The 23,550-nt window shown below is 46.1% G+C and overlaps 1 protein-coding gene across 1 annotated transcript in view; it reads right to left on the minus strand.

Moving 5' to 3' along the window:
* The window catches only part of wdfy4 (WDFY family member 4), a 262,215-nt gene that overhangs the window by 222,777 nt on the left and 15,888 nt on the right, over positions 1-23,550 (minus strand). Inside the window, exons 5-10 of the mRNA XM_080215932.1 lie at positions 21,580-21,769; positions 17,982-18,171; positions 16,124-16,284; positions 8,895-9,347; positions 6,076-6,180; positions 4,898-5,088 (exon numbers count right to left, since the gene is read on the minus strand). Of these exons, the coding sequence (XP_080072058.1) occupies positions 4,898-5,088; positions 6,076-6,180; positions 8,895-9,347; positions 16,124-16,284; positions 17,982-18,171; positions 21,580-21,769 (1,290 nt within the window). The remainder of the gene's footprint in view (positions 1-4,897; positions 5,089-6,075; positions 6,181-8,894; positions 9,348-16,123; positions 16,285-17,981; positions 18,172-21,579; positions 21,770-23,550) is intronic.

The following is a 23,550-nucleotide window of genomic DNA, read 5'->3' on the forward strand; positions in this document are numbered from 1 at the left end:
TGTTGGTGTGTTTGTGAGAAAAAAAGCCCATTTGATGTTTAATATTTTTACCTGAGTGGGTTTTCGTACAGTAAACTTTAAAGTTTATTTATTACTGCCACAAGTAGGCTTACATTAACACTGCACTGGAGTTACTGTGAAAATCCCTTAGTCGTCACACTCCTGTTCGGGAACACTGAGGGAGAATTTAGCATGGCCAACACACCTAACCGGCATGTCTTCCGGACTGTGGGAGGGGATCGGAGCACCCGGAGGAAACCCACATAGACACGGGGAGAATTTGCAAACTCCGCACAGACAGTGATCTAAGCCAAGAATCAAACCCAACAGAGACTCTAACACTGACAGCAGGGTGTCTCTTGCACTGTGAGGCAGCAGTGCTAATCTAACCCCCTCATGCGCTTAACTCAAGAATATCTGCCCGGCTTAATTTTGACGAACTGTCCACATCCAAGTACATATTGCACACCAATATATCATCCTCTTAAAATTCAAAGCCTCTGCTTTAGCCAGACCGGGAGTGAGAAGGCAGGAAAACCAATCTATCCCTCCTATACCTCTTTGGAAGCGTCAGCCTAAAATTTGTGCTGTAAATCACGGGAATATCTGGGAACATCTGGCTCAAGATTGCTGGCATTGCTGTGCCACATGGCTCCCAGAAGGGAAAAAAAAAAGAGTAGATTGGGGAAATAAGAATGCTGGTCTGAACTGGTGTTATAGACTTTAAAATGGAACACCAGTAAAACGGGGAGATGAGAATACTGGTCTGAACTGCTTTTCCTTCCTGGGAATTTATTCTGGAGCACAATTAAAATTTGAAAATGAGCAATGTTCCAGCACAGCAAGTGTTTCAGGGCGATGAGGAAACCCATATCAAACAGCCGGCTATTAGCTATTATAAGAAACATCTTTCACAACCTGCACCTTGCACATCTGGGAGAACTGGGAGCCTCACTAAAAGAGAAAACAGAATAAGTTGAGTGAGAGGTGGAATTCTTTCGCAGGTTACAGAGTAACAGTCGCTGCCAATGGAACCCATTTTTATGTCACCCTGTTGATTTAGATTCCAGGAACCATCAAAGCTGTTATCATAACATCCCTACAGTGAAGGAGGTGGTCATTCGGCCCATCGAGTCCGTACTGACCACAATCCCATCCAGGCCCTATTCCCGTAACCCCACATATTTACCCTGCTGTTCCCCTAACACTGGGGTCAATTTAGCAATCCACCTAACCCACACATCTTCGGACTGTGGAAGGAAACCCATGCAGACACGGGGAGACTTTACACAGACAGATTGGAATCGATTCCAGGTCCCTGGTGCAGTGCTAACCACCCACACAGACAGTGACCCGCGGCTGGAATCGATCGCAGGTCCCTGACGCTGAGAGGAAGCAGTGCTAACCACTGTGCCACCCTTGAATTTCAGTACAGGAGTAGTAAACCTGTAAGTCACAGTTCATCTTTACAAATTGCCAAATAATTTCAACAGAACAAATGCTAAGAGTAGAATTGTCCCATCCCATAAGAACATAAGAAATAGGAGCAGGAGTAGGCCATCTAGCCCCTCGAGCCTGCCCCGCCATTCAATAAGATCATGGCTGATCTGTCGTGGCTCAGTTCCACATTCCCGCCCTGTCCCCATAACCCTTAATCCCCTCTCTTATCAAAAACCCATCAACCCGCGTCTTAAAAATATTTAGCAAGGTAGCCTCCACCACTTCAACGGGCAGAGAATTCCAGAGATTCACCACCCTTTGAGTGAAGAAGTTTCTCCTCAACTCCATTCTAAACCGCCCCCCCTTTATCTTGAGGCTGTGCCCCCTAGTCCTACTATCCTTTCTGAGCAGGAAGAGTCTCTCCACCTCTATCCTATCCATCCCATTCATCATCTTATACGTCTCAATGAGATCTCCCCTCATTCTTCTAAACTCTAACGAGTACAAGCCTAGTTTATTCAGCCTCTCCTCATAGCTCAACCCCCTCAACTCCGGCATCAGCCTAGTAAACCTCCTCTGCACTCCCTCCAAGGCCAAAATATCCTTGCGTAAGTACGGCGCCCAAAATTGCACACAGTACTCCAGCTGCGGCCTCACCAGTGCCCTATACAGCCGCAGCAAGACCTCCCTACTTTTATATTCAATCCCCCTCGCGATGAAGGCCAGCATCCCATTCGCCTTCCTAACCACCTGCTGCACCTGCAAGCTGGGTTTTTGCGACTCATGCACAAAGACCCCCAGGTCCCTCTGCACCGTCGCCTGCTGCAGTTTTTCGCCACATAAGTAATAATCCTTCCTACCATTATTCCTACCAAAGTGGACCACCTCGCACTTGCCAACATTAAATTCCATTTGCCATTTCCTGGCCCATTCGCCCAGCCTATCTAGATCCTTCTGTAGATTCTCCACACCCTCCGCACAACTTGCCGTTCCACCAATCTTGGTGTCATCAGCAAATTTCGACACCCTACACTTGGTTCCCTCCTCCAGATCATCTATATAAATGGTGAATAGCTGAGGCCCCAGCACCGACCCCTGGGGCACTCTACTAGTCACCATCCGCCAATCCAAATAGCACCCGTTGACCCCCACTCTCTGCCTCCTATTTGACAACCAATCCTCTATCCACGCTAACACCCTACCCCCAACTCCATGTCCCCTGACCTTCTGCAATAATCTCTTGTGAGGTACCTTGTCAAACGCCTTCTGAAAATCAAGAAAGACCGCATCCACCGGCTCTCCTCTATCCACCGCCCAGACACATCCTCATAGAACTCCAGTAAATTCGTCAGACACGACTTCCCTTTAATGAAACCGTGCTGCGTCTGCTCTATCAAGCAATTCCTCTATCAAGCAATTCCTCTCAAGATCCCGCCACGGGAATCGTAACAGACGAGGGGGACGTGGCGGAAATCATGCAAAGGTCCTGGGGTGGGATTTTCTGGTGTTGGGGCCGAACGCGGCTGGAAAATCTCCACCCTAAGAGTCAACCCGTGGACTCAAAATTACAAAGACAACTCCTACGAGGAGATGGCTGGAGAAAATGTAACAGGAAACAATGAACAAAACACATTATTGTCATTCAACGTCTTACAAGAGCCACAGGTTAAGAAGAGAAGATAAATTTAATAAAACCCAATAGAAATAAAGCAAATGGTTTTGACACCTTTCAGTAAAGACCATAGATAACCTTATTGATACAGCCTTTAATATAGTTACACTTTAATCCTCGGCGACTTAATATTCCTCTAGCCTCAATATGTAAAATGCAAACTGAGTTACACATAAGCAAATTTGCCTCCCTTTCTGTAATTTGATACAGCGTACAATTTTCAGTTGTGTCAAGCTCGGATTGTGGAAGTATAATGATATTTATTTTGCGTTAGTTGCTAAATATATATTAGCAAATCAATCTGAGTTTGTGCGTAACACAATAAGGATCCTGAGGGGGAGAGATAATAAATTCAGTCGCTTATTATATATTGGGACTGCTTCACAATTTGTCAAAATTAGATGCACTCACTAGATTTAGGATAATATATCAGCTTAATCACATAAATACATATTTTGCATGTATAAGATTATTCTGTTTATTTACTTGCACAGAAAATACAAACTTTTCTGTAGGCTAAAAACTATCAATTTATGCCAGAGGTTTCCCTGCAATATCTTTGTGTTTGAGTAGAGAAGGATTTGCATTTAGAGAGTCATAGAACCTACAGTGCTAGAAGGAGGCCATTCGGCCCATCGAGTCTGCGCCGACCACAATCCCACCCAGTCCCTATCCCCACAACTTCAGGCATTTACCCTAGCTAGTCCCCCCTGACACTAAGTGACAATTTAGCACGTCCAATCCACCTAACCGGCACATCTTTGAACACTAAGTGGCAATCTAGCATGACCAATTCCCCTAACCTACACATCTTTGGACTGTGGGAAGCAATTCTCTTGATCTCATTATCTCTATTCCCACTCCCTGTCACATTGCTCGTTTTAGCTCATTGTCTGCTGAAACCATTGCTACCTTTAGATCTGAATATTCCAACACTCTCCTGCCTGGTACCTCCATAATTTATCTTCCACCAACTGGAGGTCATCCCAACTTCAAACTTTTCCTGGTCCTTCCACACCAATGCTAGCATTTAGTGAGCCCACCAATGTCTCTACTTTCACAGGAGGCTAAGGAAACTTGGCATGTCCGCTTCAACGCTCTCCAATTTTTACAGATGCACCATGAAAAGCATCCTGTCTGGTTGGATCACAGCTTGGTATGGCTCCTGCTCTGCCCAAGACCGCAAGAAAGGGTTGTGAATGTAGCCCAATCCATCACGCAAACCAGCCTCCCATTCATTGGCACTGTCTACACTTACCGCTGCCTCAGAAAGTGACCAGCATAATCAAGGACCCCACGTATCCTGACCTAGTCTCTCCCACCTTTTTCCGTTGGCACAGTTAGAAGTCTCACGACACCAGGTTAAAGTCCAACAGGTTTATTTCGAATCATAAGCTTTCAGAGTGTTGCTCCTTCATAACCTGGTGTTGTGCGACTTCTTACTGTGCCCACCTCAGTCTAATGCCAGCATCTCCACATCATTGTCCCGTTGGGAAAAAGATACAAAAGTCTGCGGTCACGTGCTAACTTAAACTTAAACTTACAAGTTGCAGCTTCCTTCAACTGGGCTACCTACTGACCCCCATTAAAAAATTAATGATTCAAAGTCTAAATAAGTAAAGGATTCACGCTCAAATACAGCCTGCATTGTGACATTAAATGCAATTGCAGTTTCCATTTATTACCACATGGCTGGAGAGATTCACTGAAGCAATGAGAATTATTCTCTGTTTCCTGTCCCATCCCACCCAAGTGAAGGAGGCCATTAGGATAACAAGAAGGTACCTGAAGAAGGTCGAGTTTCAGGGTTAATTCTGTCTGGGTAGCTGAGCACAATACTCCAATGATCACCCGCATGTACTCCTCCGCATTCACAATGAACAGCTGCTCCAAGATGGTCAGAGCGTGACTGCGGTAGAACGTGTCATCCAGGAAGATCTTGACGTAGGGAGTCATCCCGTATTCTCGAAGAATCACTAAACGGAAAGGGGAAAGGTCAGTCATGCCTGCACTGTGAGCCTTGACAAAGGTCAGACAACGGAGGGTAACGTTACGAGTGATATAGTTGCACTGGTCAGTAGAGGTCAATTAGCTGCACAGAGGGAGCAGATATTAGAATCATAGAACCCCTACAGTGCAGAATGAGGTCATTCTGCCCATCAACACAATCCTACTGCCCTATCCCTGTAACCCCATGTATTTAACCTGCTAGCCCCCACTAAGGGGCAATTTAGTATAGACAATCCATGTAATCGACACATCTTTGGACACAAAGGGGCAATTTAGCAATGCCACCTAACCTACAAACCTTTGGATACTAAAGGGCAATTTAGCATAGACAATTCATGTAATGCCATATGGTGAACGGTATGGTAGCACAGCGGTTAGCACTGCTGCTTCACAGCGGTTAGCACTGCTGCTTCACAGCTCCAGGGACTTGGGTTCGATTCCCGGCTTGGGTCACTGTCTGTGTGGAGTTTGCACATTCTCCTTGCGTCTGCGTGGGTTTCCTCCGGGTGCTCGGGTTTTCTCCCACAGTCTAAAGATGTGCAGGTTAAGTTGATTGGACATGCTAAAATTGCCCCTTAGTGTCCTGAGATGTGCAGATTAGAGGGATTAGTGGGTAAATATGTGGGGTTAGGGCCTGGGTGGGATCATGGTTGGTGCAGACTCGATGGGCCAAACAGCCTTTTTTTGCACTGGGGGGTTTGTATGATCTTTGGACGTTAAGGGGCAATTTACCATGGCCAATCCACCTAACGTACAAATCTCTGGATACTAAGGGGCAATTTACCATGGCCAATCCACCTAACCTACAAATCTCTGGATACTAAGGGGCAATTTAGCATGGCCAATCCACCTAACCTACAAATCTTTTCGCGATTGCCTGGATGAGAGACCAACAGAGAGCCTGGAAGAAGAATCAACGTTATTTCAGGAACAGATCAATTTCCTTAACTCACCAATGTTCTTCACAGAGCCTTGAAGCATGATAGCCACGACCTGTAACATCAGACATGAGGCTTCTCTCCGGTGCTCCTGCTCGCTGGAAGGTACGTTTTTCCCTGCTGGAAATAACCATATCCAAACACAAATCCGTGGATTATTTATTGAAAATTAACAAATTATGAGCGGCACAATGGCACCGTGGTTAGCACTGCTGCCTCACAGGGCCAGGGACTCGGGTTCAATTCTGGCCTTGGGTCACTGTCTGTGTGGAGTTTGCACATTCTCCCCGTGTCTGCATGGGTTTCCTCCGGGTGCTCGGGTTTCCTCCCACAGTCCGAAAGACGTGGGAGGAAATTGCCCTTTAGTGTCAGAGGGACTAGTGGGTAGAATACTTTGGGTTACGGGGATAGGGTCTGGGTAGGATTGTCGTCAGTGCAGGCTCGATGGGCTGAATGGCCTCCTCCTGCACTATAGGGATTCTATGATGATGAAATGCAATATAGTGCTGATTAATCCACCAAACCAATTTTGGTTGCATGCACGTGTACAGGGCATTGGTGAGATCACATCTGGAATATAATGCACATTTTTGGTCTCCTTAGTTAAGGAAGGATATAAATGTGTCAGATGCAGTTTAGAGAAAGTTTACTAGACTAACACCAGGAATGGGCCGGTTGTCTTACGAGGAAAGGTTGGAGAGGTTAGGTTTGTATCCACGAGAGTTCAGAAGGTGACTTGATGGAAACATGAAAGATCCTGACAGGGTATTGACAAGGTGGATGTGGAGAAGACATTTCCTCTTGTCACAGAATCTAGAACTAGGGGGTCACTGATTAAAAATAAGGGGTCCTTCTTTTATGGGCGGCATGTTGGCACAGTGATTAACACTGCTGCCTCACAGCACCAGGGACCCGGATTCAATTTAGCCTTAGGTCACTGTCTGTGCGGAGTTTGCATGTTCTCCCCGTGTCTGCGTGGGTTTCCTCTGGGTGCTCTGCTTTCCTCCCAAAATCCAAAGATATACAGATTAGGTTGACTGGCCATTGTTAAATTGCACCTTGGTGTCAGAGGGATTAGCAGGGTTACAGGGACGGGGCATGGGTAGGATTGTAGGTTGATGGGCTGAATGGCCTCCTTCTGTACTGAAGAGATTCTACGAAAACAGAGATGAGGAGAACTTTCTTCTCTCAGAGAGTCTTGAGTCTCTGGAACTCTGTTCTTCAAAAGGCGACGGAAGCAGAGACTCGGAATATTTTTTTTAAGGCAGAGCTGGATAGATTCTTGCTTAGCAAGGGGGTGAATGTGAGGCTGAGGTTACAATCAGATCAGCCATAATCATATTGATGAGGGGGAGGAGTACACTCGAGGGGCTGAGTGGCCTACCCTTGCTACTGATTTGTACGTTCATTCCTGGTGTCATCACTTGCCCTCATGCCCAGCACTCTCGTACCTACCACTGGAATCTAATACTACCTTCCCAATGGGAAAGATTTCAGTTAACACAACACTTATTCATCGTGGGTTTTTTTATAATTAAAAATGAAAAACTTTGAAAAGAAAGTTTAACGTGAAGATTATTTTTTCAATGCACCCCTAATATTTTTCCCAGGTTCCTCGTTGTCCAGAGATTAATCTTCGACTCTTGGCCAATCCAGGGGGATTGGGAACCCACCCGTTAAATATGGTGATTTCTCTGCTAAGAATTGGTAGAGTAAATTGAGCCAGACTAAAATCCTGTAACCGAGCTTTCATAGAATCCCTTCAGTGCAGAAAGAGACCATTGTGTGTGCACCGACTCTCCAACAGAGCATCTTACCCAGAGCCACCCCTTCTCCAACCCTGTAACTTCATGCATTTACTCCCTAATCCTAACCCCCCCCAACCTACTCATCTTGTGAAAGGGACAATTTATCATCGAATCATAGATCCCTACAGTGCTGAAGGAGTCCATTCAGCCCATCGAGTGCACGGCTCTCTGACAGAGTATCTTCCCAAGCCCTCTTCCCTGCCCTATCCCCATAACCCCCTTATTAACCCAGTAATCCCCCTGAGCTAAACATCTTGGGACACCAAGAGGCAATTTAGTATGGCCAATCCATCTAACCTGCAAATCTTTTGACACTAAGGGGCAACTTAGCATGGCCAATCCACCTAACCTGCACATCTTGGGACACTAAGGGGCAATTTAGCATGGCTAATCCACCTAACCTATACATATTTGAACACTAAGGGGCAATTTAGCATGGCCAATCCATCTAACCTGCACATCTTTGGAGTGTGGGAGGAAACCAGAGCACACGAGAGGAACCCACGCAAACACAGAAAGAACATACAAACTCCACACAGACAGTGACCCAAGATCAGGATTGAACCCGTGTCCCCGGTGCGGTGAGGCATCAATGCCAACCACAATGCCACCATGCCGCCCTGTTGGGTGCGTGATGGAGATGGGGCTACATTATCACGGGCCCCGGTTTTCCAACATGACCAAGGAAGGCAGCACTTAAAGTTCGCTCTGCAGTGCCTTCGAACATCAAGAACAAAAGAAGCCTGAGGGCACAGTGGGGTCAAAGAGACCCAATCCTTTTAACGCAAACTAATCAATAATTCAAAACTAATGAAGAGGAGAAGTGAATGTAGGAAACTGAACGCAGACTGAACTCTTTCAAAATTAATAAGATGGGATGATCAGGCTTTAAGGAAGTGTTCGTCTTCCTGCTTGATATTACTTTATTGCCAGCAATCCAATGCACCCAGGCAGATCGATTTTCTAATTGCCATCGCTAAGCACTGAGATCTAAAAGTCAGAGAAATAGTTCTCTGCTCGCCATACCTGCTTTCTTCAGCAGTTTCGCATTTCTCTGGAGCTGTGTGAGGAGCATCTCAAGGAGCCTGGTCTCTCGGAACACCACGGTGAGCAGTGGGTCGTACTTGGCAATGTCCAGCACGCACTCCAGGGCCAGCAGGGCGCAGGGCGGAGACAGGCTCTCCCGGATGATGGCCTGCACCCTGGAAAAGACCTCGTGGGGGATGTAAGCCAGGTCGAGGACGACGTAGCGCAGCATCTGAAAGTACTGGACCTGCACAGGCCGCGACTTGAGGTATATCACCTCGGTGAACTGGAAGAGTGCCTGTTGCGTCCATTCCAACAGGAAGAAGTTGGCCTTGTCCCAGCTCCAGATCTTTCTGATGCTGCTCAGGATAATGGACGACAGGCAGGAACAATGAGCTTTTAAGAAGACAAGTTGCAAGACTTTGAAAGCCTGGAGATTCTTCACGGTTGTTTCTTGACGGAGAAACAAAAAAAAAGTCAGCAACTTGGAGCGAAGTCAGACACGCACAATAAACCAATAATTGTTTAAATTATTCTTTTTTTTTGTTCCTCTTTCATGGGATTGGGCGTCATAAGCAAGGCCAGCATTTGTAACCATCCCTAAGTGGCTGTAACCACATTGCTATAGGTCTAGAGTCACACATACACCAGACCATAGAATCATAGGATCCCTACAGTGCAGAAGAGGTCATTCGGCCCATCAAGTCTGCACTGACCACAATCCCATCCAGGCCCTATCTCATAACCCCATGCATTTATCCTAGCTAGTCCCCCTGACACTAAGGAGCAATTTAGGTAAGGCAAGGCCATCAGATTTCCTTCCCTCAAGGGGCATTAGTGAACCAGTTAGGTTTCAGGAGGGGACTTTCACAGTAACTTCTTTGCAGTGTTAATGTAAGCCTTACTTGTGACTAATAAATAAATAAACTCTTTTCTTTACAACAATCGACAATGGTCACCATTAGACTTTTAATTCTGAATCCTGATGCAAGGGAGGCCGAGATATTCCCTGCAAGGTGAATTAATACTCCCAGGGCCCGGATTCTGGGAATGTGGGTTCAAATCCCACCACAGCAGCTCATGGAGTTTAAATTTGATTAATTAATAAACCTGGAACTGAAAGCGGTAATGGGGACAATGAGACTGTAAAACACCTTCGAAGCTTCCACATCCTTCTGGTAGTGTGGTGACCAGAACTGCACGCAATACTCCAAATGCGGCTTAACAATATTTCATTGCTTGTATTGCAAATAGAACTTTATTTTAAAACATTTCTCCCAAATTAAGATTCCAATTTCCAAAGAGTTGCCAAGATGCCACAAAGTCTGACCATATAAAACCTTGGTTCAGTCACATTTGGAGCATTGTGTGCAGTTCTAGTCACACAACTGCCAGAAGGATGTGGAAACTTTGGAGAGGATGTAAAGAACATAAGAACATAAGAAATAGGAGCAGGAGTAGGCCATCTAGCCCTTCGAGCCTGCCCCGCCATTCAATAAGATCATGGCTGATCTGTTGTGGCTCAGTTCCACTTTCCCGCCCTCTCCCCATAACCCTTAATCCCCTCTCTTATCAAGAACCCATCAACCCGCTTCTTAAAAATATTTAGCAAGGCAGCCTCCACCACTTCAACGGGCAGAGAATTCCAGAGATTCACCACCCTTTGAGTGAAGAAGTTCCTCCTCAACTCCGTTCTAAACTGCGCCCCCCTTTATCTTGAGGCTGTGCCCCCTAGTCCTACTGTCTTTTTTGAGCGGGAAGAGTCTCTCCACCTCTATCCTATCCATCCCATTCATCATCTTATACGTCTCAATGAGATCTCCCCTCATTCTTCTAAACTCTAACGAGTACAAGCCTAGTTTATTCAGCCTCTCCTCATAGCTCAATCCCCTCAACGCCGATATCAGCCTAGTAAACCTCCTCTGCACTCCCTCCAAGGCCAAAATATCCTTGCGCAGGTGCGGCGCCCAAAACTGCACACAGTACTCCAGCTGCAGCCTCACCAATGCCCTATACAGCCGCAGCAAGACCTCCCTACTTTTATATTCAATCCCCCTCGCTATGAAGGCCAGCATCCCATTCGCCTTCCTGACCACCTGCTGCACCTGCAAGCTGGGTTTTTGCGACTCATGCACAAGGACCCCGAGGTCCCTCTGCACCGTCGCCTGCTGCAGTTTTTCACCCCGTAAGTAATAGTCCTTCCTACCATTCTTCCTACCAAAGTGGACCACCTCACACTTGCCAACATTAAATTCCATTTGCCATTTCCTGGCCCATTCGCCCAGCCTATCTAGATCCTTCTGCAGACTCTCCACACCCTCCGCACAATTTGCCTTTCCCCCAATCTTGGTGTCATCAGCAAATTTCGACACCCTGCACTCGGTTCCCTCCTCCAGATCATCTATATAAATGGTAAATAGCTGAGGCCCCAGCACCGACCCCTGGGGCACCCCACTAGTCACCAACCGCCAATCCGAATAGCACCCATTGACCCCCACTCTCTGCCTCCTATTTGACAACCAATCCTCTATCCATGCTAACACCCTACCCCCAACTCCATGTCCCCTGACCTTCTGCAATAACCTCTTGTGAGGTACCTTGTCAAACGCCTTCTGAAAATCCAGAAAGACCACATCCACCGGCTCTCCTCTATCCACTGCCCTAGACACATCCTCATAGAACTCCAGTAAATTTGTCAGACACGACTTCCCTTTAATGAAACCGTGTTGCATCCGCCCTATCAAGCAATTCCCTTCAAGATGCCTCGCAATTTCCTCCTTAATGACGGATTCTAACATTTTACCTACCACAGACGTTAAACTAACCAGCCTATAATTCCCCGCCTTTTGCCTGGCACCCTTCTTAAACAACGGCGTAACATTAGCCGTTTTCCAATCTTCCGGCACTTCCCCGGAATCCAGCGACGTCTGGAAAATAACCACCAAGGCATCCACTATCACCTCCGCCATTTCTTTCAGAACCCTCGGATGCATTCCATCCGGTCCTGGGGACTTGTCCACAATCAGCCCCTCCAGTCTGTCGAGCACCACCTCTCTAGTAACAGTAATGTCATTAAGACCCTCCATTCCTACCACCTTTCCATCGCTAACACCCGGCAAATTATTCACGTCCTCCTCCGTGAAGACAGAAACAAAAAAGTTATTCAAGACCTTAGCCATATCCCCATCCCCTACCACCAGCTCCCCTTTCTCATCCTCTAAAGGACCAACGTTCACCCTAGCCAGCCTCTTCCTTTTTATATATTTATAAAAACTCTTGCTATCCTTTTTTATATTAAGTGCTAGCCCAGCCTCATAGCTTCTCCTACCCTCCTTTATCAACTTCTTTGTCAATCTTTGTTGACATTTAAACCTTTCCCAATCCTCTTCTCGCCCACTGCTCTTAGCTACTCTAAATTCCTCCGCTTTTAATTTAACACTTTCAGGTTTACCAGGAAGTTGCCTGGTCCCGAGGGTGTTGGCTATGAGGAGAGGGTTGAATAAAATAGGATTGTCTTCACTGGAAAGACAGAGGCTGAGAGGAGACCTGACAGAGGTCTACAAAATTATCAGAGGCGTAGACAGGTGGATAGTCAGAGGCTTTTCCCCCAGGGCGGAAGTGTCAGTTACAAAGGAGCACAGGTTAAAGGTGAGGGGGGAAAGTTTAAAGGTGTGCAGGGGAAGTTTTTCACACAGATTGATGGGTGTCTGGGCTGTGGTACCAGAGGAGATGGTGGAAGCAGGCACATTAGCAACGTTTAAGAGGCATCTGGATGGGTACCTGAATCAGGAGATAGAGGGATATGGACCAAGTAAGGGCATCATGATCGGAACAGGCTTGGAGGGCCGAAGGGCCTGTGTTGTACTTCTCTTTGTTCTTTTCCAAAGGTTCATTTCCTATGAAATTTGTGGGGATGAAATTGCTCTTTTCATGAAAGATGGGAGGTTGCTTCTCCTTCGAAGCAAAACCGTTAAGTTCAGAAATCATATTTCTAAACCATGGGGACAATTTTAATGGAATCTGGTAGAACGCAAGCAGGCAGCGAAGTCCCTGCCCGTGAGACGCAACTCTGAAGCGCATTAAAATATTCCAAAATGGACTCCTGCCCCATAGCGGCAGGAGTGACATCAATGGGTTTGGGAATGGAAGGTTGCAATTCGAAGATTGCCGGAGACTTAAGGAAGCAGTAACTGTCAATGTAAGGTTCAATGGGCCGAGTGGCCTACGTTCTGCCCCTACACAGAATCCCTATAGTGCAGAAAGAGGCCATTTGGCCCATCGAGTCTGCACTCACCACAATCCCACCCATCCGCTATCCTCTTAGCCCCACTTATTTACCCTGCTAGCCCCCCCGATACCGTAGGGCAATTTATTAGGGCCAATCAATCTAACCCACAAATCTTTGGAGTGTGGGAGGAAACCGGAGCACCCGGAGGAAACCCACGCAGACACGGGGAGAATGTGCAGACTCCGCACAGACAGTGACCCGAGGCTGGAATTGAACCCTGACACTGCGAGGCAGCAGTGCCACCATGCTGCCCACAACTTATGGTCTCATGGACTGGGGGGAGGAGGGGAATCGGAAACATTGACTCAGGACAGCAATGGTGGTCCCAGGGGTAAGGGACCCTCAAGACTTCCTCCACAGGGATTAGCAGAAGCACTAGAATTCCACAGCAAAACCACTTTTCCCAAAGACACCTTGCCCTTTTCCGCCCACTCCCTGGCCTCCTGCCACGTTTGGCATTTTGGTTTGGCTCCACAGAGGTTCACACGTTGAAATATTTGCCCCCACTGCCCCATTGGTGTAATTGGATTGCAATTAAAGACTTAAAGTAGGTTCCCAGCTGCTCGTAGCTGGAGCCTTGGCCCAGTCCATAGTTAGTAAATACAAAATGGCAACAGGCCAAGTCTAGATGCTCACAAGCTGCCGAGTGGAGGCAAACAACCTTAAACTTGCCCCGTGTCCCATTCCAATTTGGCACTGGGAGTTAAACTCAACTGCCCCAGCATTCCTTCAATTCCTAATCAAAGACAAACATACGTCTTCCAGTATTCTCCTTATTGAAGTAGGGAACTCCTCCCTTCCCCCACCACCCTTATTAACAGGGTGGTAAATTAGTTATGACAGTTTGTACTTGGAGAAAGGTGCACTCTTCTCATCATTCCTGTCATTATTCAGTGGTGACATTGAGTAATGACTTGTTTCTCCTGACAGAATGTAATCCATTCCCAAAGTGTAGGGGGAGTCCAAAACGAAAGGGCGCAGGTTCAAAGGTGAGAGGGGAAAGATCTAAAAGGGACCAGAGGGGCAACTTTTTCACACAGAGTGGTGCGTACATGGAATGAGCTGCCAGAGGAGGTGGTAGAAGTGGGTACAATTACATTTAATAGACATTTGGACAGGTACATGGAGGGGAAAGGTTTAGTGTGACATGGGCTCAAACGCAAGCAAATAGGACTAGTTCAGTTTACCTGGTTGGCATGTTGGGCCGAAGGCCCAATTTCTGTCTGACCCCTTTGCTAACAACCTGGAGACTCTACAGAGTGTCACCACTTGCACAGAGAACTCAGAGCTCATCAAGCGGATACAAAGACGCCCTACAGCTCATTCGGCCCATCGAGTCTGTATCGACTCTCTGAACGAGCATCTTGCCCAGGCCCATCCCACACCCTATCCCTGTAACACCTTCCCCCAGGGGTAATTTAGCATGGCCAATCCACCTAACCTACACACCTTTGGATACTAAGGGGTCAATTTAGCATGGCCAATCCACCTAACCCACACACCTTTGCAGTGTGGGGAGAAACCCACGCAGACATGGGGAGAATGTGCAAACTCCACACAGACAGTGACCCGAGACTGGAATTGAGCCCAGATCCCTGGCGCTGTGCCACCGTGCCTGCAGAGTTCAATGTTAAAAGTCAAATACCGGGGTCATGAAAGTTTCAAGTAATTGAGGCGATGTGGAGAATTGTCAGTGGGGCCACCACTCCAGAAGCCACAGCTCATGTCCCGGGGACACGCTGAACCCCACCACAGCAGCTCATGGAGTTTCAATTCGATTAACAAATCTGGAAATAGAAAGCTGGCCTCAGTAATAGTGATCACTGAGTGTCACAAAAACCCATTCGGTTCACTAATGCCCTTTAGAGAAGGAAATCCGCCGTCCTTACCTGGGCAACTGCCACATTCCTCAGGTAGTTCCTTTACAATCTGTACCTGTGTCCCTGCTATTCTGATCACTTAATGGACACATTCAGCACTTTCTCAGCCTTCTTCATCACCACATTACACCCCCCCCACCCTCAGTATGATTTCCTTTTCTCTTAAATCTGACGAATGCCCCTGTCTACATCAACGGGAATGAGATAGAAATGGTTGAGAGCTTCACCTTTTCCTACTAGTGGAAACATCCGCTCCACATCCACTCTATCCAGGCTTCGCAATATCCAGCAAGTTTCAATAAGATCCCCCTTTGTCCTTCTAAACGTCAACAAGTACAGACCCAGAGTCCTCAACCGTTCCTCATACGACAAGCTCTTCGTTCCAGGGATCATTCTTGTGAACCTCCTCTGGACCTTTTTCAAGGCCCAGCACATCCTTCCTTAGACATGGTGCTCAAAACTGCTCGCAATACTCCAAATGGGATCTGACCAGAGTCTTATCCAGCCTCAGAAATACATCCCTGCTCTTGTTGAGAGGGCTAGAATACATGAACGTGAACATTGCATTTGCTTTCCTAACTGCTGCCCAAACCTGCACGTTAACCTTGTTGAACAATGACCCCCACATCCCTTTGTGTTTCGGATTTCCTAAGCATTTCCCCATTTAGAAAATAGTCTATGCCTCCATTCCTCCTTGCAAAATGCATAACCTCACACTTTTTCACTGTATATTAATACATGTGACAATAATAAATCAAATCTCAATGTTGGCTCAATTCCTTCTCCACAGATGCTGTCAGACCTGCTGAGATTTTCCAGCATTTTCTATTTTTGTTTCAGGTTCCAGCGCTCGCAGTATCTTTGCCCTTACCCGGTCTGGCCTACATGTGACTCCAGAGCCACAGCAACGTGGCTGACTCTGAAACAGTCTAGGAAGCCACACAGTTCAAGGGGAAATTAGGGGTGGGCAACAAATGTTGGCAGCGATACCCACATCCCCGTTAAAGGAATAAAAACAAACAAACTTGCCATTGTTAACCGGTTCACACAGAGGTGGTTACCTGATTTAGGAGGCTGTTGAAACTTAAAATTTGGGAATTGCGAGCCTGCAATGCTGGGCGTGACCTTCAGCTCCTTCTGACCATAGATTGTGAGAGAGCTCAAAAAATCAACCAGCTCTTCCAAGGTTTTTGCTTCTTCTTTCTCCAATTCTTTATCGCATCTAATGAGAGAGTACGATTGGAGTCCATTCATTCAAAATAAATCACACATATTAACTGAGAAGATAAGTGTGCGTCAAAAGACAAAGAATCCTTGGACAAGGATTGTTGGCTATTGGTGTCTTTCCAGCTCTGTGCCCTCAGCGTAAATCCAGGTCAGAATGGGAGCAAGAAATTCTTGTACTCTCAGTTAAACTCCCAGGGCGGCACAGTGGTTAGCACTGCTGCCTCACAATGCCAGGGGCTCGGGTTCAATTCCCAGCTTGGGTCACTGTCTGTGAAGAGTCTGCATGTTCTCCCAGTATCTGCATGGGTTTCTTCCGGGCGCTCTGGTTTCCTCCCACACTCCAAAGACATGCTGGTTAGGTGCATTGGCTATGTTAAATTCTCCCTCAGTGTACACAGAATTCCTACAGTGCAGAAGGAGACCATTCAGCCCATTTGCACCAATCACAATCCCACCCTAGTCCCATGACCCCACATCTTTACCCACTAATCCCTCTGACACTAGGGTCAATTTAACATGGCCAATCAACCTAACCGGCACATCTTTGGAGTGTGGGAGGAAACCAGAGCACCCGGAGGAAACCCACGCATGGGCAGAATGTGCGGCATGGGCAGAATGTGCAAACTCTACACAGACATAAGAACATAAGAAATAGGAGCAGGAGTAGGCCATCTAGCCCTTCGAGCCTGCCCCGCCATTCAATAAGATCATGGCTGATCTGTCGTGGATCAGTTCCACTTTCCCGCCCTCTCCCCATAACCCTCAATCCCTTCTCTTATCAAAAACCCATCAACCCGCTTCTTAAAAATATTTAGCGAGGCAGCCTCCACCACTTCAACGGGCAGAGAATTCCAGAGATTCACCACCCTTTGAGTGAAGAAGTTCCTCCTCAACTCCGTTCTAAACCGCCTCCCCTTTATCTTGAGGCTGTGCCCCCTAGTCCTACTGTCTTTTTTGAGCGGGAAGAGTCTCTCCACCTCTATCCTATCCATCCCATTCATCATCTTATACGTCTCAATGAGATCTCCCCTCATTCTTCTAAACTCTAACGAGTACAAGCCTAGTTTATTCAGCCTCTCCTCATAGCTCAATCCCCTCAACTCCGGTATCAGCCTAGTAAACAGCGTGGAGTTCGATACACGAATAGATGTTGGAGTGTGGCGACTTTGGGATTTTCACAGTAACTTCATTGCAGTGTTAATGTAAGCCTACTCATGACACTAATTAGTAAACTTTAAAAACTTAAATATGTGAAATGAGTTTGGCCACTTAGTTCTGAGCTGGTTTTGTATACCTTAAAATGGATGAGTACCAGTCATTCCCAAACTGGATTGGTCATTCCTTCTGGGAAAGGGTTTTGGTTGTGAGGCATGGAGAATTGGTACTTTGGAATGGATGAGTGGGGGTGGAGGAGTTTACACTTCTTAAACACAGTTCTTTCACAAGAACAGAAGGTAATCTTTACTTGGGTTCACATTTATTTCCCCAATTTGAATTGCATCATGTAACTCCTGACTATGCAATGACCCCACCACTGGTGTCAACATTCATCGAAACCTCACCGGAATCTGACACACAAACGGCAGCATCTGCAGAATTTTGCTTTGATTCTAAGCAGAGCTTTGATGTTCAAAAGTGCCTTACACAAATCTCTTGTCAATAAGATGCCTAAGACCATTTAGAAATACTTGCCCGAGGAGCAGGGTGGTCAGTAGTTGGTACCCATCGCTATTTTCAAAATCATTGAGTAACTCTGGAGAAATGTGGTAAGAGTCCTTTACAAAGCAGAGCACGTTGACCGCAGCTTGAGCTGTTTCGTAGATCGATGACCTCTCCACCATTGTAGATAAACTCCGAATGCACCTCTTTATGCAATCGCTATCTGTACAAAATGTAAATCTGCTGTTAGTGTCCCTGGCCACACGCCATGCACACAGAAATAGAATTCTCCAACCCCGCCTGTAACCGGGATTATCCAGTCCCGCTTGCTGCAAAGAGCCAGCGCTAAATTCTCCAGTCTCACTGGCAGCAGTAGTGGGCCAGGCGAGTCTGGAGAATTCCGATCAATACCTCAGCAAAATGAGTTGCTTGTTCATCCACCAATTACCCACCAGAACAAATATTTTCCTGAAAGTTTATGATACACTTAAAAACATGTAGAATCGATGTGGAAAAATTGGCAAGCAGTTCCCAGAACTTGAGAGATATGCCGTGAATTGTAAATCTCCAGCAACTAGCTGGTTGATTGACACAGTAAGTAATCTCACAACACCAGGTTAAAGTCCGACAGGTTTATTTGGTAGCACTTTTTCGAGTGACACTCCGAAAGCTGGTGCTATCAAATAAACCTGTTGGACTTTAACCTGGTGTTGTAAGACTACTAACGGTGCCTACCCCAGTCCAACACTGGTATCATGGTTGATTGGCACCATTGGTTGGTTTGCGCCAACCCTTAGCCTCCTTTTAAGACCTATTGAGTGTGTACACCAATTGACCAGAAAGCCAGGGGAGGCCTTAGCCTAGTGGTATTATCACTAGGCCGTTAATCCAGAAACTCAGCCAATATTCTGGAGACCTGGGTTCGAAACCCGCCATGGGAGATGGTGGAATTTGAATTCAATTTTAAAAATCTGGAATTAAGAATCAACTGATGACCATGAAACCATTGTCGGAAAAATCCATCTGGCTCCTTTGGGGAAGGAAATCTGCCATCCTTACACAGTCTGGCCTACATGTGACTCCAGAACCACAGCGATGTGGTTGACTCTCAAATGCCGTCAGGCAACTAGGGATGGGCCATAAGTGTTGGCCCAGCCAGTGACACCCATGTCCCACGAATAAGTTAAACTCAAATAAAGTCTGGTTTGACAGAAGCTCTTTCACGAACAGTGTTTATTAATGACAATCAACATCTCTGTTCTACTAAATGAACCATTTAATATAAACTCATTTCTTCAGGAATGGAATTGTTATCGGAGAGTTTAGAAAATGTCAAACTTTAAACATCTTTTTTTCCCCTTTCTGTCTCTCGCATTCGCTTCTCTTAATCAGGCCTTTCCTTCCCTTTCCTTATTTTACTTTCTGCGCTGGGTTTGATTAACTTTGCCCATTCCCATTCACCCTCTATCTCAGTCACTCCAGGCGTGATTTTACGCCTTCTTCCCACCCGACCGTTATCAAGGTGAGGTGGCACTTGGTTCCTCACCTCCCCAGATCGGACCAGCCCTATTTTGCACAAAGCTCATTTCAATATTAATGACATTAGTAGCAAGGCCCGGTCGCATTGTCAGGGGTCACTTACCTGCCCACTGGTCGAGCTTCCCACCGGTGAGAACCGCAGTTGGTCTCCACCAGCGGTGAGCAGACGTGATGGCTTCGCCAGGGCGGGGAGGGGGACATCGGAGGCCATCGAAACCCCTGGTGGTTGGGGCAGTGCAAGCCTGGCGCTGCCCACCTGGCACCATGGCACTGCCCCCTACCCCACTGATGAGAATCCCATCCTGGCACACCTTTTGCACTCAGTGTCATACGATTGCCACTTGCATCTCATCCAAAAGATTGGCACGATTCCTGTTTTGCTGCTCATGGCATTTGGAAATTTTTTCTTAAGACTATGCTTTTCATTTCTTTCTTAATCCTTAAATTGCATTGATTAATGACAGACACTCGTACAGGAGCCTTAGATATAAAATAGTCAGTAATAAATCCAATAGTGAACTTCAGAAAAATGATTTTATCCAAAGAGTAGTTAGAATTTAGAACTTGCTACCATGAGGAGTATTTGATGCAAATTGCATGGATAAATTAAAGGGAAAGTTTGATAAATGCCTGAGAAAGTAGGAACAGATGATGTTGCTGTTTGGCCAGGATGGGGAAGTGTTGGAGGGGTTTCAAATGGAGCATAAATATGAATGACTGGGTTTCTGTTTGATGTAATTCTCCGTGATTTTCTGACTGTGAATCTGCTTTTTCTTATTCACTCATGGGACATGGACAGCATTTATTGCCCATCTCTAGTTGTCCAAGAGCAGTTGAGAGTCAACCACATCACCGTGGCTCACATGTAGGCCAGACCAGGTAACGACGGCAGATTTCCAACCCTAAAGGACATTAGTGAAGCAGATGGGTTTTTCTGACAATAGTTTCATGGTCGTCAGCAGATCCTTAATTCCAGATTTTTTTATGGAATTCAAATTCCACCACCTGCCGCGGCGGGATTCGAACCCAGGACATTAGTTGAGTTTCTGGATTAACAGCCTAGCGATAATACCACTGGGCCATCCCCTGAGATAAAAGAGTAGGAAAATAATCCTGTCCATTGTGTTTCCAAAGGGCTCAGTTACGAAATTGTGTACGAGTCAAATTTTGGAAATTGTTTCACTAACGTCTGATTGCTTTCGTTCAAAGAATTTTGAAACTTGAACTAGGGGGCATGGCCTCAAAATAAGGGGGAGCAGATTTGGGACTGAGTTGAAGAGGAACTTCTTCACCCAAAGAGTTGTGAATCTGTAGAATTTCCTGCCCAGCGTTAATCTCGAGTTGACAATGTGGCTTAATCCCATAAAAGTCTAGCAGATAATCAGGAAGGGTGACGGAGGAAAAAGTGCATCTTAATTAATAACATAAGAGCTAGGAGCAGGAGTAGACCCTCTGGCCCCTTGAGCCTGCCCCACCATTCAATAAGATCATGGCTGATCTTTTTTATGGACTCAGCGGCACTTACCCACCTGCTCACCATAACCCTTAATTCCTTCACTGTTCAAAAATTTATCCATCCTTGCCTTAAAAACATTCAATGAGGTAGTCTCAACTGTTTCACTGGGCAGGGAATTCCACAGATTCACAACCCTTTGGGTGAAGAAGTTCCTCCTCAACTCAGTCCTAAATGTGCTCCCCTTAATTTTGAGGACATGCCCCCCTAGTTTGAGTTTCAAAATTCTTTGAACAAAAGCAATCAGACGTCAGTGAAACCACGTCCAAAATTTGACTCGTATGCAATTTTGTAACTGAGCACTCTGGAAACACAATGGACGGGATTATTCTCCCTTTCTGCGATGGTGGGAGATGGCTTGCTGATGTCAGGATCCTCCATTGTCAACAGGGGTTCCCGCTGAACGCACTCTTTGACACTGGAAAACCCGTGGCGGGGGTACGGCGCACCGTTAGTGGGATCGTAAAATCCCACCGGAGTGAGAGGCAGCAAAATTTCGGTCAATTCTTATTTGTCAAGCAATTTCTATAAAACACGTACCGGCAACACGCATTCCGATAGAGAAAAATGCGAACCCACCGTGTAAATATCTGACAGTATTTTTAGTTGGCGTCTTTGAAATTGCTTTCAGCACATGACCTGTATATTTCCTCCAGCAAGAATTGTATAGGTCCCACTCGCTGGCCACTGTTAAAATCAGGCATCTGAGGTCATCGGTTTGAACCATGGCCTCCACAGTGGAAACCTGGCTGCACAGATACAGCAGGATCTGAAAGAGAGGAAGGGCGGAGACCCAATGTTACCTTACGCATGTTAGAATCATGAGAGGCATTGCTACAGTAAAGCTACAATGCATCTTAATTGCAGCAACTAATACTTAGGCCCAAATTCTATTGTCAAAAAGGCTATGCAAGGGGAAGTGTGGCTTGGAGGGAAAATTCGAGGCCCTGCATTCTCCCACCTCGTATACGACTGGGATTCTCCGATCCCGCTGCTGTGGTTGGAGTTTTGGCTGAGCGCCAAATTCTCGCTGGCGTCCGCAGCAAGACTGGAGAATCTTGGCTGAGGAAACATGAATTTGCGTGCACTTAATTTGCAGCACAGTGATTAGCACTGCTGCCTCACAGTGCCAGGGACCCGAGTTCAATTGCGGCCTTGGGTGACTGTCTGTGTAGAGTTTGCCCCTTCTCCCCGTGTCTGCGTGGGTTTCCTCCCACTGTCCAAAGACGTGCGGGTCCTTGTGGATTGGCTATGCTAAATTTACCCTTAGTGTCAGGGGGATTTGCAGGGTAAACACATGAGGTTAAGGGATAGGGCCTGGGTGGGATTGTTATCAGTGCAGAGCCGATGGGCTGAATGGTCTCCATCTGCACTGTAGGGATTCTATGGATCAGTTTATACACTTCAGACAACAGCATCCTGAACATCACAATGCCCTTCGTGTAATATTTTCCTGCCTGTGCCTATCATGGCTTGACTTCACATTTAACATCCTGATTTTCTGTGATTATGAACTTTTGGGATTGACTAGAAGAGAGCTATGAAAAAACAATTTCAACATTAGCCAATTAGCAAGGTAAAGGCCAAAAACAAATAGTACATTTTTTGATAAACTAATTAAAAGAGATTTCAGGATTTATTTCCACTTGAAACATTACTGTAAATTCAACTTGATTTCCACTTGAAACTGTAAATTCACACAAAATTTATTTGTCCAAAGCAGCACAGTGGCACAAGGGTTAGCACTGCTGCCTCACAGCGCCAGGTTCAATTCCCAGATTGGCTCATTGTCTGTATGGAGTCTGCACATTCTCCCCATATCTGCATGGGTATCGTCCAAATGCTCCAGTTTCCTCCCACAGTCCAAAGATGATGCAGGTTAGGTGGATAGGTTATGCTAAATTCTCCCTCAGTGTACCCGAATGGGTACCAGATGTGACAACTAGGGAATTTTCACAGTAACTTCATTACAGTGTTAATGTAAGCCTACTTGTGACTGATAAATAAACTTTAATTTTACTTACTTGACTTGCAGGAGTGACACATTTCTTTCACAAAACTTAGAGTGTCGTTCGAATAATTCACAGCCCATCTGTGGGGAGATAGTGGTGAAGTGGTAATGTAATCCAGCGGCCCAGGCTAATGCCACATGGGTTCAAACCTCATCACAGCAGTTGGTGAAATTTAAATTCAACTAATAAATCTGGAATATAAAGCTAATCTATATCAAGTGTTGTAAAACCCTCATGCCCTTTAGGGAAGGAAATCTGCTGTCCTTACTGGTCTGGCCTACATGTAACTCCAGAGCCACAGCATTTGACTTCTAACAGCCCCAGCAAATCAATTGGGCAACAACTGTTAGCCTTGCCAGCATTCATCCAGCATAAGGATAATTCAGTTGCAAGAAATAAAGGAACTAATTTCACAAAGTAAATCAAAGAAAAAAGTTTAATATTAAAAAATCATTACACCAACACTTGGAACTACAACCTGAGCCAAACAAGCTTCCCACAATCCCCTACTGCTTTCTATTTATACCAGGTCAGCTGA

The sequence above is a fragment of the Carcharhinus amblyrhynchos genome, chromosome 31, assembly GCF_965287045.1.
Source record: "Carcharhinus amblyrhynchos chromosome 31, sCarAmb.v2.hapA, whole genome shotgun sequence".
Lineage (NCBI taxonomy): Eukaryota > Metazoa > Chordata > Chondrichthyes > Carcharhiniformes > Carcharhinidae > Carcharhinus > Carcharhinus amblyrhynchos.